Consider the following 15,926-nt stretch of genomic DNA (forward strand, 5'->3'; position numbering starts at 1 on the left):
AACATTGTTCGGCCCGATAAGATCTATATGTGTACCGAGTTTCATACTAATTCATGCAAGCGTGTTTGATATATGGACCAAGTTTTCGGACCCCGTGTCGAGCCCCCCTGCCACGCCCGGGTACCAGCTTCAGCCCGGCCCTGATGGCCGCGGGTTCTGACCTGTGTGCAAAATTTCAAGAGTTTTTGAGCATGTTAAGGGCCCCAAAAGTGCCCGAAAGGCAAAAGAAAAAAAATAGAAAAAAAAATAATCCTTACGAAAACAATAGGGCCTTCGCCCTTTCAGGGCTTGGGCCCTAATAACAATAAATAATCCTACCGAAAACAATAGGGCCTTCGCCCTTTGGGCTTGGGCCCTAATAATCCTACTGAAAACAATAGGGCCTTCGCCCTTTTAGGGCTTGGGCCCTAATAAATAATCCTACCGAAAACAATAGGGCCTTCGCCCTTTCCGGGCTTGGGCCCTAATAAATAATCCTTCCGGAAACAATAGGGCCTTCGCCCTTTCAGGGCTTGGGCCCTAATAATTAAAAAATCAAGTCATACATAGGGCTATACTGCCCTCTTGTGTTCAAAATCAGGTTGGCCTATTGTATCTATACAAAAAAATACTAGGTATGTGACAGTGAGAATATTTTACCACCGGTTAATCGATGTGTGATACCGCGGCGGGGGCTTTTGAATCGCTAACTTAAAAACGAAAGTAAAATATGTTCGTCTGCACAGACATTGATAATGGTGTGGAGCTGAGCGAGCGTTTTCAAAGAATTCTTATGGAAGTATGAATGAACTAAAAAACGTCGACTCTGTTCTGCTCGTTCCTCGCCGTGCACGTGCACCGTTATGAATGCCTGTGCAGCCGTGAGCATTTTAGTTTAATTTTAAAATTAGCGCCTTTCGGGGGCGGATTGCTTGAATTTATCTTAAAAAAGCACAATGTTGTATTTTATTGCGAGTGTACACAAATATAAGTTAACACTTTGTAGTTTGAATGATGTCCTGTATGAAAATAATGTTTTGTGTGTCCACTGTTCAATCGCGCCCGCGCCACACACACACACACACACACACACACACACACACACACACACTCCAGCATTGCAATCTTGACATCGCAGCCTGTTCATTATAGTCTTAATAAAATATAATAATAAAATAGTCAACCTAACACAAAAATTACACTGCTCTGTTTAAATAGTCAGTAGTAGGCTACAATTTGTAACATTCACAGTAAGCAGTGCTCTGATGTTTCCAAGTACATTTTTGCCCGTGTGAAGAGGATGATTTTTTCCGTCGATATATAATATAATAGTTTAGCATCCAAATACATCGCAAATGTTGAAACATTTTGATTCTAATGAGAGGGTTACGTGAGCCAAACACTGCTTACTTTCGTTTTCATTTTTATTTTATTTCGTTTTGGCTTGTTTATAGTTATATAATAGTTATTTATAGTTATTTTTAATATTATTATATATAATATATTTTTAATATTATTATATATAACTATATAATAGTTATTTATAGATATTTTTCTATTCTTGTTCCGTTCTGAATATCATTACATTTAAAGGATTTGTTGTGGAATATTTTGAGTGTATCATAAAATCAGAATAATTCTCTCGTTTTAGTGATTCCCTAGTTATTATTTATTTTTTTTCATTGTTCTAATCAGGTCAGGCAAGTAACATTCTCTGTGTCTTGTCCCTTAAATTTTACATATATATATATATTCGCAGCTGTATCATACAAATAAATAGTTAAAAAATCATACATTGTGATTTCTGGATTTTTTTTTTTAGATTATGTCTCTCACAGTGGACATGCACCTACAATGACAATTTCAGACCCCTCCATGATTTCTAAGTGGGAGAACTTGCAAAATAGCAGGGTGTTCAAATACTTATTTTCCTCACTATATATATGTACATATATATATGTATGTTTACGTATACATACATACACACACACACCAAGCCGGTTTGGGCCCGCAATCGCTGCTCGCAGCTATATTTATATTTGAAACTAGACTTCTTAGTGGTTTTTAAAATATTACTATAAATTACAGCAACACCTCCCCCTTTGCCTTTCAGACGAGGTTCATGTTTATAACCGTAATCTTGTGGGGTGGACTCATTTAAAGTAATGTAATCGTTTGGTTTTAGCCAGGTTTCTGTCAAACACAGCACATCTAGGTTATAATCTAATCATATCATTAACAATAAGTGCTTTCGAAGTAAGGGATCGAATATTCAGCAACCCAAGTTTTATCATTTGCTCATTTGTATTATTTCTGTTTTTTATTTGTTGAACATCAATTACATTTTTACCCTTAGATGGGTTTGGAAGTCTTTTGTATTTCCTAATTTCCTAATTCGGGGAACAGACACAGTCTCGATATCTAGGTGAAAGAGGCTCTATGGTATGTGGGATTTATCTGACCTTGGTGACGTGAGACAGCTAGCAGACGGTCGGTTTAGCTAGTCTGTCTGCTTCCTGACCTGAGCCCCAATTCATGTTTGAGCTCTAAGACTATGTGCCATATTACTAGAGAGTGCAATGCATTAAAATGCAAGCACTGTTATTGCAATGCATATTTTTTAATTAGTGCATTTTTTTTTTTTTTTAAGTACTTAAATTTCTTTGAAACAAAAAAGCATGCTGAATTAGTCATTCATTTATTTCCAAAAAGAAAATTGACAAATTTCATGAAAGTGTTGAGAGTGGTTTAGAAATTGGGTCTAGTGATATCTAATGGTGTCTGATGATGGTTCAGTAGAAACTCCAGCACAATCAACAGATTCAGAACACTTGTGACAGACATCATCACTTCCCGCACCTCACAGCGTCTGTCTTCTGCTCTGCCTTTTTCTCTGGCTGCGCGTGTTCACTGACAGCGGGGCAGAGCGGGTGTTTTCAATTGTGTGCGAATCAAACTCGGGTATCCAGGTAATCCAGGGTAATCAACCAGCTAATCAAACCAAGAGTGAGAACTTTGTGAAGGAAGACCTGTATAGGCATATAGAGTATGTATAGAGTAACCATTGTTTCCTTTCATGCTTTTCTTGTTTATCATTTCCTCCGCTTTTTGCAGTAATTAAACATGGTGATCTCAAATGTTTTGTGTGTTTTAGGGTGGTGAGGTGCAAGACACCTCTGAGCTCATCGGCCCAGCCGAGCCCTTCTCTGATTTCCTAGCTGACAGTCTCTTAGATAGCAGCTCTGAAGGTAAGTTCTTCATCAAACTTGCTTTTTTAAATTAGACACACACAAAATATTTCCCACACCCAATAGAGCTAGCATGAATGAAAAGTATCAACAAAAAAAATACCTTAAATGTATTTTAACACCTGCAAAAAACTGTTATGTGAGAAGCTACAGTTTTAAAAATTCCGTGTTTAAAATTAACTTTTTCACTAACCAGCTAAAATTAAGTTACCTGCCGTTGAGAACTTCTACTAGTCAAAATAAAAAATATCGGAAATAAACCAGATTATCAAAATTACTGCTTATATTTATTGGCAAATCTGATTCTGAATCATTGAATGGCTTTCGGTTTTATGACAGTCAGTCATTGTTTGCGGATACCATTCAAATAAAATGTAAGTTAAAAAAAAAAACTCTCCTTTATTGATATCCATTAAAATAAAAAACGCTCACTCCAGTGAAAAAGTTGTGAAAAAGACAGTGAAAAACAGTCAGTGGATGAAATGCAAATGGAAATAGAAAGTGTTTACTTTTGGCGGGTGTTAATTTCAAACACTGATTATTGCACGAATGCAGTCCATATATTCGTTCAGTTAGTTGTTCGGTTTAGTTTAGTATCTGGATATTTTTGTTATCTTGCTATTTCATGACTCTACACTGATTAATTTATTGATTGAATTGATGCTTTTCTCTAATGTGTTTTTTTTTTTTTTTTTTTTTTTTTGATGTTGTTTTTCTGTAGTTCCCAAACATATCAGTTTTCTGGATGATTTACTAGTGGCCAACCCATCTAAACATGAGCGTAAGTGAGAAGATTCTGAATATGTAAATAGTCACAAAGCCAAAACTTCAGTAGTCTGTACTATTGGTAAAAATTTCATGGTTCTCTGTAAAAACTATTTTACTTAACTATGTGAAAAAAAGAATAAAGAAAGAAATTAAATTAGCTAATTATTATTGCTTAAAATATAAGTAATGTAGCCTATTAGTCTAAGTTTGTTACATCAGATTTTTTTCTTGTATCTTTTGCTATTGTCTTTGCTATCATCAGTCAGTTTACATTTAAATGCGAGTAAAAATTGCCATTGAAAGTACTTTTTTTATGAATTTTGATACTGCATGGTGGTGAGAATGTGAGATGGCTTAGAGCGATCATCAAATTGCAACGGTTGTGATGTAATTATATAAATATATATAATCTTGTTTCAGAGTACTGTAGTGTAACAGTCTGTGTTTTCAGTTTCGATTCACATTAAATGCTTCTCTGCAAGTGCTGTGTTTGACTCACTTATAATTTGCATTTGTGAACGCAACATTTGTCATGAGAATTGTTTGAAAAATCTGTTGTGATCAACAAAGGGAAGTGATGAGGTCTCCCTGCGGTTTTCCACCAAAATGAAAGTTGAAAAAAGGATTTAACGTTTGAAAACAAAGAAATTACCTTAAATGTTAGTATTGTAATTTCTATTGTTTTGTAAAATGAAATAATGATAATAATAGTCAGAATAGTTATCATTAATAACAATGTTAATACTTATAATATAACTTATATTGTATTATACTATATTATATCATGATGATTATACCCGATTATTTTAATTTTACAGTAAAATAGTATCATCGGGTATAATTTTTTATATACTGCCCATTACACCTCCCCACACCCACACCCACACCCACAATTATTATTATTTTTAAAAATGTATATTTTATCATATATATATATATATATATATATATATATATATATATATATATATATATACACACACACACACACAAGGGGGTGTAATGGGCAGCATAAAAAATATAAATATTATTTAAATTGTAAATGGATTATATACAGAAAGTAAGAAAAGAACGCTCCCATCACTGCAGCTGTTGGACTCACTGAGTTCTGTACTTTTGCAACAACTCCTGTTGGTTATTATGCAGAAATTCGCAAACGTGCTGAACTCAGTGAACAATGACAAAACTACAGTCTTGAGTGATATTGAGCGGACTCTGACCAACTGTAACACTTCTGATTCTTACAGGCATTAGTGGTATAACGGCACACAGAAATTATGGTTCGATACATATCTTGGATTTGAATCTCATGACTGGCAACACCAGCAGCGCAAACAATCGCATTCTCTCAGATAATGTTACACAATAAAATTAAATATGACACATTGTAGGGTATCTTGTAAGTCTAAATAAACCGTTTTAGATATTAATGTTTTTTGTTAAGTTCAACTAAATTAGTTTCGTTTTCTTTTCAAAACTGGCATCTGTCCATTGACAATAATGCAGGCGGAAATGAATTTACGCTACTAATCAGAGCCGGATGTGACGACACGCTGACTGTCATAAAGGCCTATTGTGAGTCACCGTCATAGTGCCAACAACTGGCAGCATGACACACACAACAGGCTTTGAAATATTCTCTTCAATTTACCCAAATTGCTTCAGATGCTGTTAGAATAATTTCAAGACATGGCTCATGTAAAATTGCAAAGGGATATTTGATCTCTTAAATGGTTTTGCCATGGTAATAAATCAAACTTCAAAATGCTTTTCTTTGCATGTTCTGGTGTTTTAAAGTTCTTAGCATGCTTGAAATTTTTTTTGCATCATATCCAGTCGTGTAGTTCATACTGAATTTGTGTCTTTAATGGCAGGTGGCAGCGGTCACAGTGAGCTGAATTCTCTGGAGGTTGATGGAGACTTTCTGGCTGCTGTGGACGATGGAATGGCATCAGGCAGCATCAAGCACAAAGCAACACAAAGCAACTCGTCTCCAGTCCCACAGCCAGTGACGTCCCCGAGCCGGGTGGGAGTAGAGTCCAGCCACACCAGTGGGACTTTGAGCTTAGCCTCTAGTCTCAGGAGCTCCACAGAGAAGGAGGACTACCTGGAAAAGGCCAGTGGGCTGATCGCTCTAGCTGTCCAGAAAGAGGTGGAGCAGGAATTTGCAGTGGCATTTTCCTACTATCGTAGAGGTGTGGATCTTCTGCTGCAGGGTGTACAAGGTATGTCATTAAATGCATGTATTTACACATGCACAGCTGCAATTGTCTCCTATGGGTCGCATGTCAACATATATGCTTCTGTTTGGCCTTTGTGTTCACGCGCTCAACATGTATGCTTCTAATTGGCCATTGTGTTCACGCACTCAACATGTATGTCTCTGATTGGCCATTGTGTTCTCGCGCTCAACATATATGCTTCTGATTGGCAATTGTTCACACGCTCAACATATATGCTTCTGATTGGCCATTGTGCTCACATGCTCAACATATATGCTTCTGATTGGCCATTGTGTTCATGCGCTCGACAACATATATGCTTCTGATTGGCCATTGTGTTCACTCACTCAACATATATGCTTCTGATGGGCCATTGTGTTCACGCGCTCAACATATATGCTTCTGATTGGCCATTGTGTTCATGCGCTCAACATATATGCTTCTGATTGGCCATTTTCACGCGCTCAACATATATGCTTCTGATTGGCCATTGTGTTCACACGCTCAACATATATGCTTCTGATTGGCCATTGTGTTCACACGCTCAACATATATGTTTCTGATTGGCCATTGTGTTTTCATGCTCAACATGCGTATATGCCTGTGATTGGCTACAATGATCAACGCTTCAAAAATATGTTGTCTTCACTGAGCGCTTACACAGATACACATGAGAGCGTTTGAAAGCGCCGTCTATCGGCGGATCCATCTATCGGTGGATTTATTAGGGATCCACTCATAGACGCCTACTTTCAAACTCTCCCATGTGTATCTGTGTAAGCGCTCGGTGAAGACAACATGTTTTTGAAGCGTTGATGAGCGTTCTTATGATTTCTCACAGCAAAAACTTTTTTGCACAAAAATATTTGCACTTGTTACTGTCAACCAATAAGTTGTAATTTATGCAGTTTCTATAATCATTGGTAGTGGTTAAACACACATCCATGTTTGAAAAACAGCTTTCACTCCAAGCAAATTAACTTTTAATTGCGGACCAACAAACAAACATGTTTACTAGAGGTAGGAGGAAAAAATATTTTTTGCCGATGCATCCAAAGCTTTCAGAATCAATTGTGAGCTAAATTAATTTTTTTCATCATGACATTTGTTTGCGCTAGAGTCAATTCAAGTCACATTTATGGTGCTTTATACAATACAGATTGTTTCAAAGCAGCTTTACAGAGATAACAGGAAAATATGCATTTCGGCTGTTGTTCAGCTGAAGTCAGTTTAGTGGTGGTTCAGTTCCATTGTAAAGATTGTCAATTATTAAATTAGTTCATTTAATCTATAAAGCAATTCTCATACAACTGCGTCAATACAGTCAGATCAATAATATTGCTGAACATTTAGTGTCCTGTTTTCTGCTTGCTGCCAATAACAAACAAACACACACAAAACTATCAAACTAGTATATAAACATTCATAAGGTTTCATGGTTAAAGCCTTTTTTACCTGTTAGAATTTCAATACTCGCATGTGCTTTGTGTGTGTTCGTGATGAACGCGTGTGGCATGCAGCTGTCATAATAATCAAACAGCAACAGCATTAATGCTGAGAAAGAGAAAAAATCCCTCAAGTCAAGTCAAGTCATTTTCATTTATATAGCGCTTTTAACAATGTAGATTGTCTCAAAGCAGCTTTACAGAGATAAATGTATAATTTAACGTAAGATTGTTTTGGCTTTATAGCGGTTCTTTAATAAAGTTATTTTCCAGCTAAAGTTAGTTTTGATTGATTCGCTTCCGTCGCAACGATCATTTGTTTTTAAATTAGGGCCGCCAAGACGACACCATTCTCTCTACACAGACTTTAAACGCGAACCTGTGAGAAACGCTGATGGCGTTCAGATGCGCATTAAGAACGGGTTCTATAGTTATGTGCGTTTGAATATATGTGTGCAGGTTTGGAATTCCCTGCAAACCAAGCCTAAACAAATTACTGGTGTTTCCTTATAGTTTTGATTCAGAATTTTATTTTATTTTATCAATTCGGGGTAGATACGCAAATTGAGTTTTCCCGACGACGCGTTATCTGTAGAGTGGCAAAGGGATCCTCCATAGGGAGAGACTAGTTGGCACTTCAGCACTGCGTTGACATCGGGTCCAGGCGAAGGTCCTTCATCAGATCTGGAAACGGCCTGGATCCGGCAGGCTGCGGGAAAACCTTGGGATAAACAAAGACACTAAAATTAGCGTAGATGCCATTCTTCTCATGATGTAACAAGTACATCAGGATTTATGGGAAGTGTTCCCGGTTCCAGCTGACCTAATCTATGCAGCCTAATATTGAATTATAGAAGTCTATAATGTATTATGTGAACGCTATGTCAAAGAGATGTGTCTTTAATCTAGATTTGAACTGACAGAGTGTGTCTGCTTCCCGGACAATGGTAGGAAGGCTGTTCCAAAGTTTTGGTGCTAAATAGGAAAAGGATCTACCGCCAGCAGTCGATTTAGATATTCTAGGTATTATCAACTGGCCGGAATTTTGAGATCGCAATAGACGTGAAGGAGTATAATGCGTTAAGAGCTCGCTCAAGTACTGCGGAGCTAAACCATTTAGTGCTTTGTAAGTAATCAGCAATATTTTAAAATTGATGCGATGTTTAATAGGGAGCCAGTGCAGTTTTGACAGAACCGGGCTAATATGGTCATACTTCCTGGTTCTGGTAAGAACTCGAGCTGCTGCGTTTTGAACTAGCTGTAGTTTGTTTATTAAGCGTGCAGGGCAACCACCCAGTAGAGCATTACAATAATCTAGCCTTGAGGTCATGAACGCATGGACTAATTGTTCCGCATTTGTCAATGAGAGCATATGACGTAATTTAGATATATTTTTAAGATGGAAAAATGCGGTTTTACAGATACTAGACACGTGACTTTCAAATGAAAGATTGGTATCAAAGAGCACACCCAGGTTCCTAACCGACGACGAAGACTTAACAGAGCAGCCATCAAGTGTTAGACAGTATTCTAGGTTATTACGTGAGGAAGTTTTTTGTCCAATAATTAGAATCTCTGTTTTTTCAGAATTTAGAAGTAGGAAATTACGAGTCATCCAATTTTTTATATCAGCTATGCATTCTGTTAATTTAGTGAATTGGTAAGTTTCGTTAGGTTTTGAAGAAATATAGAGCTGAGTATCGTCGGCATAACAGTGGAAGCTAATTCCATGTTTCCTAATGATATCTCCTAATGGTAGCATGTACAGAGTGAACAGCAGCGGTCCTAGTACTGAGCCCTGTGGTACGCCATACTGAACTTGTGATTGATAAGACATCTCTTCATTTACTGCTACAAACTGATAACTGTCAGATAAGTATGATTTAAACCATGCTAGTGCAATTCCACTAATGCCAACATAGTTTTCTAGTCTATTTAAAAGAATGTTGTGGTCAATGGTGTCAAACGCAGCACTAAGATCGAGTAACACTAATAGAGAGACACAACCACGATCGGATGATAAGAGCAAATCATTTGTGACTCTAACGAGAGCAGTCTCAGTACTATGGTATGGTCTAAATCCGGACTGAAAATCCTCGCAGATATCATTTCTTTCTAGAAAGGAACATAGTTGTGAAGATACTGCCTTTTCTAGTATCTTTGACAGAAAAGGTAGATTCGAGATCAGCCTGTAATTGACTAATTCTGAAGGATCAAGTTGCATTTTTTTAACAAGCGGTTTTATCATAGCCAGCTTAAAGTTTTTTGGTACGTATCCTAGAGACAAAGATGAATTAATGATATTAAGAAGAGGATCTATGACCTCTGGAAGCATCTCTTTCATTAGCTTAGTCGGTATAGGGTCTAACATACATGTTGTAGATTTAGATGATTTAACGAGTTTAGTAAATTCTTCCTCTCCTATAGCAACGAATGAATCAAATTTTTCCTCAGGGAGACTACAATGCACTGCCTGATGCGATACTGTAGTAGACGGTTGCATAGTTATAATTTTATCCCTGATATTATCAATCTTATAAGTGAAGAAGTTCATAAAGTCATTACTGCTGTGTTGCTTGGAACCTTCTGTGTTTGAAGCTTTCTTTTTCGTTAGTTTAGCCACTGTTTCAAATAAATACCTAGGATTATGTTTATTTTCTTCTAATAGGTTTGAAAAATAAGCAGATCTAGCAGCTTTTAAAGCCTCTCTGTAAGCAATCGAGCTCTCTTTCCATGAAATGCGAAATACCTCTAATTTTGTTTTCTTCCAGTTGCGCTCCATTTTTCTGGCTGCTCTCTTAAGGGCCCGAGTGTGCTCGTTGTACCACGGCGTTGGACTATTTTCTTTAATCTTCTTTAAGCACAATGGAGCAACTGTGTCTAAAGTGCTGGAAAAGAGAGAGTTAAAAGTTTCTGTTGCAATATCAAGTTTTTCTAAGCTATCCGGGATGCTAAAATGATGAAACTGATCAGGAAGATTATTAATAAAGCAATCTTTAGTAGCAGAAGTGATAGGTCTAACATATTTGTAACACGGAGTCGGCTTTGCAGCCTTGGCTAAATGTAATTTACACGAGACTAGATAATGATCTGAGATGTCATCGCTCTGCTGCAGAATTTCAACGGCATCAACATCTATTCCATGTGATAATATTAGATCTAGAGTATGATTACGACGATGAGTAGGTCCTGACACGTGTTGTCTAACTCCAATTGAGTTTACAATGTCTTTAAATGCCAAACCCAATGCATCTTTTTCATTATCGATGTGTATATTAAAACAAACCTCACTGCCATTGTCTGGAAAACTTTCAGATACTTTAAGCACTCACAGATACTGACTGAAAGCACTTTTTGTTGATTGCTTATGTTTCTTTGTTTCCCTTTATTAATTTATATTTGTTGTTAAGAAGCTATATTTAGTTGGTTAATAATTTTTAAAATCCAATTGTTTTTAAGTAATTTGTAATTATTCTCAAAAGTATTATTATATTATAAAATAATTAAAAAAGTAATAAATAAATAAAAAATAAAGTAAAAAAAAATATTCAGATATTCAGATTGTGAGGTGCCTGAAGATTCACACCCCTAGTGTTTATTGCGTGTGCATTTATTGCGTATTTCAGGAGAGGTGAGTCCCAGCAGACGGGAGGCTGTGAAGAGAAAGACGGCAGAATATCTGATGCGTGCCGAGCTCATTTCTGCACAGCTCAAGGACAGCATGGGCCAGAACTCCACTCAAAGCAGGGTCAGTGTGTGTCTGACCTTTCACCTGAAACCTCACTAATAAAATTCATGTGCATATTTGGTCCTCTAAAGCAGTGGTTCTCAAAGTGGGGTCCGTGGACCCAAAGGGGAAAATTTTGGCAGAGCTAGGGCCATATAATTTCCATGATGCGGAAAACGCGGACGGAATCACGGAATTTACACATGAAAACGGAATTCTCTTATACGCTTTAGAGTCTTATACGCTAAAGTGAGGAACAAATCAGGATTAAAGCGAGTTCACCCAAAAACGAAAATTAGCCCATGATTTTCTTACCCTCAAGCCTTCCTAGGTGTATATGACTTTCATACAAATACACTCGGAGTTATATAAAAAAATGTCCTGGCTAATCCAAGCTTTAGAATTGCAGTGAATGGAGGATGTAGCGTCTGGACTAATCAGACACACACAAATTATTCATTTATTTAATGAATAATCCACCAAACTCACTCTCCCAAATAAGGTTTGTGAAACGTCCCCCAAAAATGAACACACTGGCAGGATGCGGTGTCTTGTTACAGGACACACACTGAGACTAAGTTTTTACGATCGAAAGGAATGTGGCCGCATGTGCAAGAGAGAGACAATGAAAAGACAGAAACAATCTTCCATGCAGACTTCGCTGCATTAGACAGAAACGAACTGATCTAGAAATTAACGTGCATTCCAGAAACTGTGTGAATGATTGTGATGTTTTGTGTACTATTATGTATACACCATGGTATGTATTTAATTATACAACCAACGGTCAGTGTAACTTTACCTGTATCATGTCTCCTATCTAATTACTCCTCATTTAATGACTCACACTTTGATGTACATCACCTTCTCTTAGAATGCAGTGTGGATTCGTTATATCTATCTGGGTATTAATGAACAGAAAATAGTACTTGAGACAGCGTCGTAAATCTCCCACAAAAAGAAAACTCCCGCCAGAAATTCCCTCTTTCTGATTGGTTTAAAACCGCCTGCAAGGCGTGCCTTTTGTTAAGCTTTAAAAGGCCGTTCCGTTAGCCCTGCCTCGCTCTTAGCTTGTCTCATCCAGCTACAAAACTGCTTCTGCTGATACTGGGGAAAACCCCTCCCCCATCACTGGGGCCTTGGGCCCTGGGCCCAGCAGGCCGGAGCACTGCCTGCCAGGCTTTCACACTCCCCAAAGGGAGACAGACTGCCTTTTCTTCAATCCAGAAAAACTGCAACTTTACCATCATTGAATTGGCAACGATCAACTCCTGGCCTTCTTGGCACTTCAGGAAGCCGCACCGTCCAGTGTGCACTCAGCAGGCCAGGACAGCAGGCTTCGACTCACCACAGCCATGTGCTCGAAGCCACCATGCAAGCTCCGACCCACACCAGCTTCGGAACCACACGATGGCAACTTGCACCATGACTTTTGACTAGGGTTGCAAAATTCTGGGAATTTTCAAAGATGGAAACTTTCCATGGGAATTAATGGGAATTTAAGGAAATTAACAGGAATTTATGGGAATAAACGGGAATAAATTGGGAATTATCAAAGTTGAAGGTTGGCTCTTCATAGGGAACTTAAATATAGTTGAGGAAAGTATATTTTAGCATAATCTTGACTAAAACAAACAGATGCCATTCAAATACACTTGAATATCCATGCCATTCCTCAATCACATGCACATAGCACACTGCTTACTGCATGGCTACTGAGACCACACCCCCTACTGGCACTGTGCATGCCTCCATCACATGTACAGAAGCCCAAAGCACAAGACTATTGAAGGCATACATTTGAGCCTGTGGACTAAACAAGGTGAAGTAAGTTTTGATGATATTATGGGGAAATATATTTATTAAATGTTTAAATTGCAAATATCACATACAAATGTATTCATCTAGTAGATAGCAAGCTGATAAGTTAGATGCTAAATAAGCTAGCATAACTTTATTTACCACATAAGTAGGGCTGGGCAATATGACGGTATATATCGTTACCGCGGAAGAAAATGTCAACCGTAACAGATTTTTTTATTCCATGTATACCGCGACATGTAAATAAGTAGGCGTGGTTAACTCACGTGCAGCGTGCGTGAGACTGAGACACTGATATTTGTCAAAGAAACATGAAGAAAGACCAAGAGGATCCACAAAAGGAATTACGTTTTCAAAATTAACGTGATATTTTCGAGGGGGGGGGGGAAGGCGCAGAAGTCAACTAGAGCAGTGCAGCACACTGAAAGTTTGACAACAAGTTCATATCAATATTCTAACAAATAGAAATAACCTTAAATAATGTATCTATCCGTCTCTTATGTGTACAGTTACTTTCAGAGTGGACGCGCAAGCGGTTGCCGTGGTAATGAATATTTCCCAAATTCCCCAGCTTAACTTCCCATGGAAATTTACCGGAAACTTTCTGGAAATTTACCGGAAATTTTCCACCCCTTTGCAACCCTACTTTTGACCCTCACGGACCCACCAACGGACTCATTTTTCAACCACTTCCAGAATTGTCCACGATTACAACTGACCATGCAAGTATTTAATGAGGTGCTCTGAAAATGATCAGCTGATGGTTCTTTTCATACTGAAATCTTATCCGGTTCCACATCACTCACCCCTTTACCTATGCATGCATGTATGGATGTATGAATGTATTTATGTTTGTTTAGTGTTAATTATGTTTGTGATTTAGTTAATAAAACTTTGCACAATTATGAATTTGATTTCTGATCCTCTGTTTGCATACAAAGTCCCTTTTACGATTTTGATTTTGTTACAGTATGCTCTAATTTCTGTACATCAGGGCTATTCAATTAGCTTCATTCGAGGGCCGGATTATCAAATCGAAAAGTTGAGGTGGGCCGGTGGATTGGTTTGGGGGTTTAGCTTATTTATTGAAACATAACAGTTTCAATGAATAAGCTAAAGTAACCCTAAACAAGTATGGTGTTTACTTGGAAATGTGGTACCCAACAGTATGCAGATATATAAAACCATAATAAATAAAAACTTGATAATTTACAGCTGTGTACAACTATTTTCCTTGGAACAAATAAATAAATTATACAAACTTGTAGCTGTTGGTGAGAAATAATAATTATTTTATTTATAATTGTTATGCTTAAATGAAAATATTCTGACAGTGAGACTTGATAACCACAGGCTACTCACTCCCACTGTATAAAAAATGCCTAAACACAAGTTAAAAACGATACGCACCTTTACAAAGAAACTGACATAATTTCATAACAAACATTAATTATATATTCCTCAACCCCCCTAATAAATCTAATGCAATATAAATCACTATATTTACTATTATACTGTATAATATTATAGTAAATATATATATATTTACTATATTTATTAATTACTACATAGTATTCAATATAAATATTGCACATTTCTGCCCAACCCATGGTAAATTACTACAGTACATTCATGGTAAATGTTTGTAAGGGTGATTAGGGGATTTAAAGTCTTCTAATTTCGTTCATGCCACAATGTTTCTCCTGCTTTCCTCATCAGTCTTGTTGGGAATGTTGAAGCTGTTTCATCCAATTTAATACCAGTTAAATCATTGAGTGATTTGTGGTTTGCTTCCCACTGGTTGTTGCAACGCTGTTTAATAATAGTGTCCGGGACCGGGAGTAAACTCAACTATTTGTTGTTACTGTACTGACCGAGAAACCGCTTCAGTTGATTCAGTGACGGAGCGGTCCGAATGAATCCGAATAGTTTTAGACCGTTACTGACCGGCCACTTTGACGCTCTCGCCGGCGGCGGTGTGAACGCATAGTTATGCAAGCGCGTTTAGAAAGAATCGAACCAAAAGAATGATTCATTCACGAATGATTGGTATCGCTGGTTCAGTCGACATAAATTCGGGACACATAATAACTGCTGAAATATTCGCATGTAAAACGTTTCTCAGGTCAATAGGCCTATCGGAGCGAGTATCAAACTAAATTAGCCGCACCGCCAGGAAAAGAGGAGGAGGAAGGTTGGTGCCGTTGGGCCGGATGGAGATGATTGGCGGGCCGCCAATTGAATAGCCCGGCTGTACATGCTAAGGAATAATTATTTTCCAGTGACGATGAAAGATACACTTTTCTTAGAATAAATGAATAATCAAAGAGTTCATTGAAACTGATTAATTGATTGTAATATTAATTAGCTTACCTCAAAGTTAATCTAATTAACTGACCCAAATATTAATAATTAATCATAATTAGTAATTATGGATTATTATTAACATTTCCCCTTTGAGCTAATGTCTTTACAAGGATGAAAAAGCACATCCATCCATCATAAAAGTGCTCCATACGGCTCTGCGGGGGTTAATAAAGGTCTTATGAAGCGAAGCCATGCGTTTGTGTTAGAAAAATATCCACATTTAAAACTGTTGACTAAAATAACTAGCTTCCGTCAGACGGCCTACGCAAGTCGACTTGCACAAAAAGACTCACTTGACGATGTATGACGTAGGATGCAGGAGTAGTGTAAGCTTTGACGCCTCTCCTGG

The 15,926-nt window shown here is 37.5% G+C and overlaps 1 protein-coding gene across 2 annotated transcripts in view; it reads left to right on the forward strand.

Annotated features, from left to right (window-relative positions):
- The window catches only part of rps6kc1 (ribosomal protein S6 kinase polypeptide 1), a 192,231-nt gene that overhangs the window by 125,262 nt on the left and 51,043 nt on the right, over nt 1-15,926 (forward strand). The window contains exons 5-8 of one of the 2 annotated variants that reach the window (XM_084433055.1): nt 3,134-3,227; nt 3,949-4,008; nt 5,870-6,220; nt 11,289-11,410. In XM_084433055.1, coding sequence (XP_084289181.1) covers nt 3,134-3,227; nt 3,949-4,008; nt 5,870-6,220; nt 11,289-11,410 — 627 coding nt within the window. The remainder of the gene's footprint in view (nt 1-3,133; nt 3,228-3,948; nt 4,009-5,869; nt 6,221-11,288; nt 11,411-15,926) is intronic. The other variant, XM_084433056.1, reaches the window with a different exon arrangement.

The sequence above is a fragment of the Rutilus rutilus genome, assembly GCF_951802725.1.
Source record: "Rutilus rutilus genome assembly, chromosome: 15".
NCBI lineage: Eukaryota > Metazoa > Chordata > Actinopteri > Cypriniformes > Leuciscidae > Rutilus > Rutilus rutilus.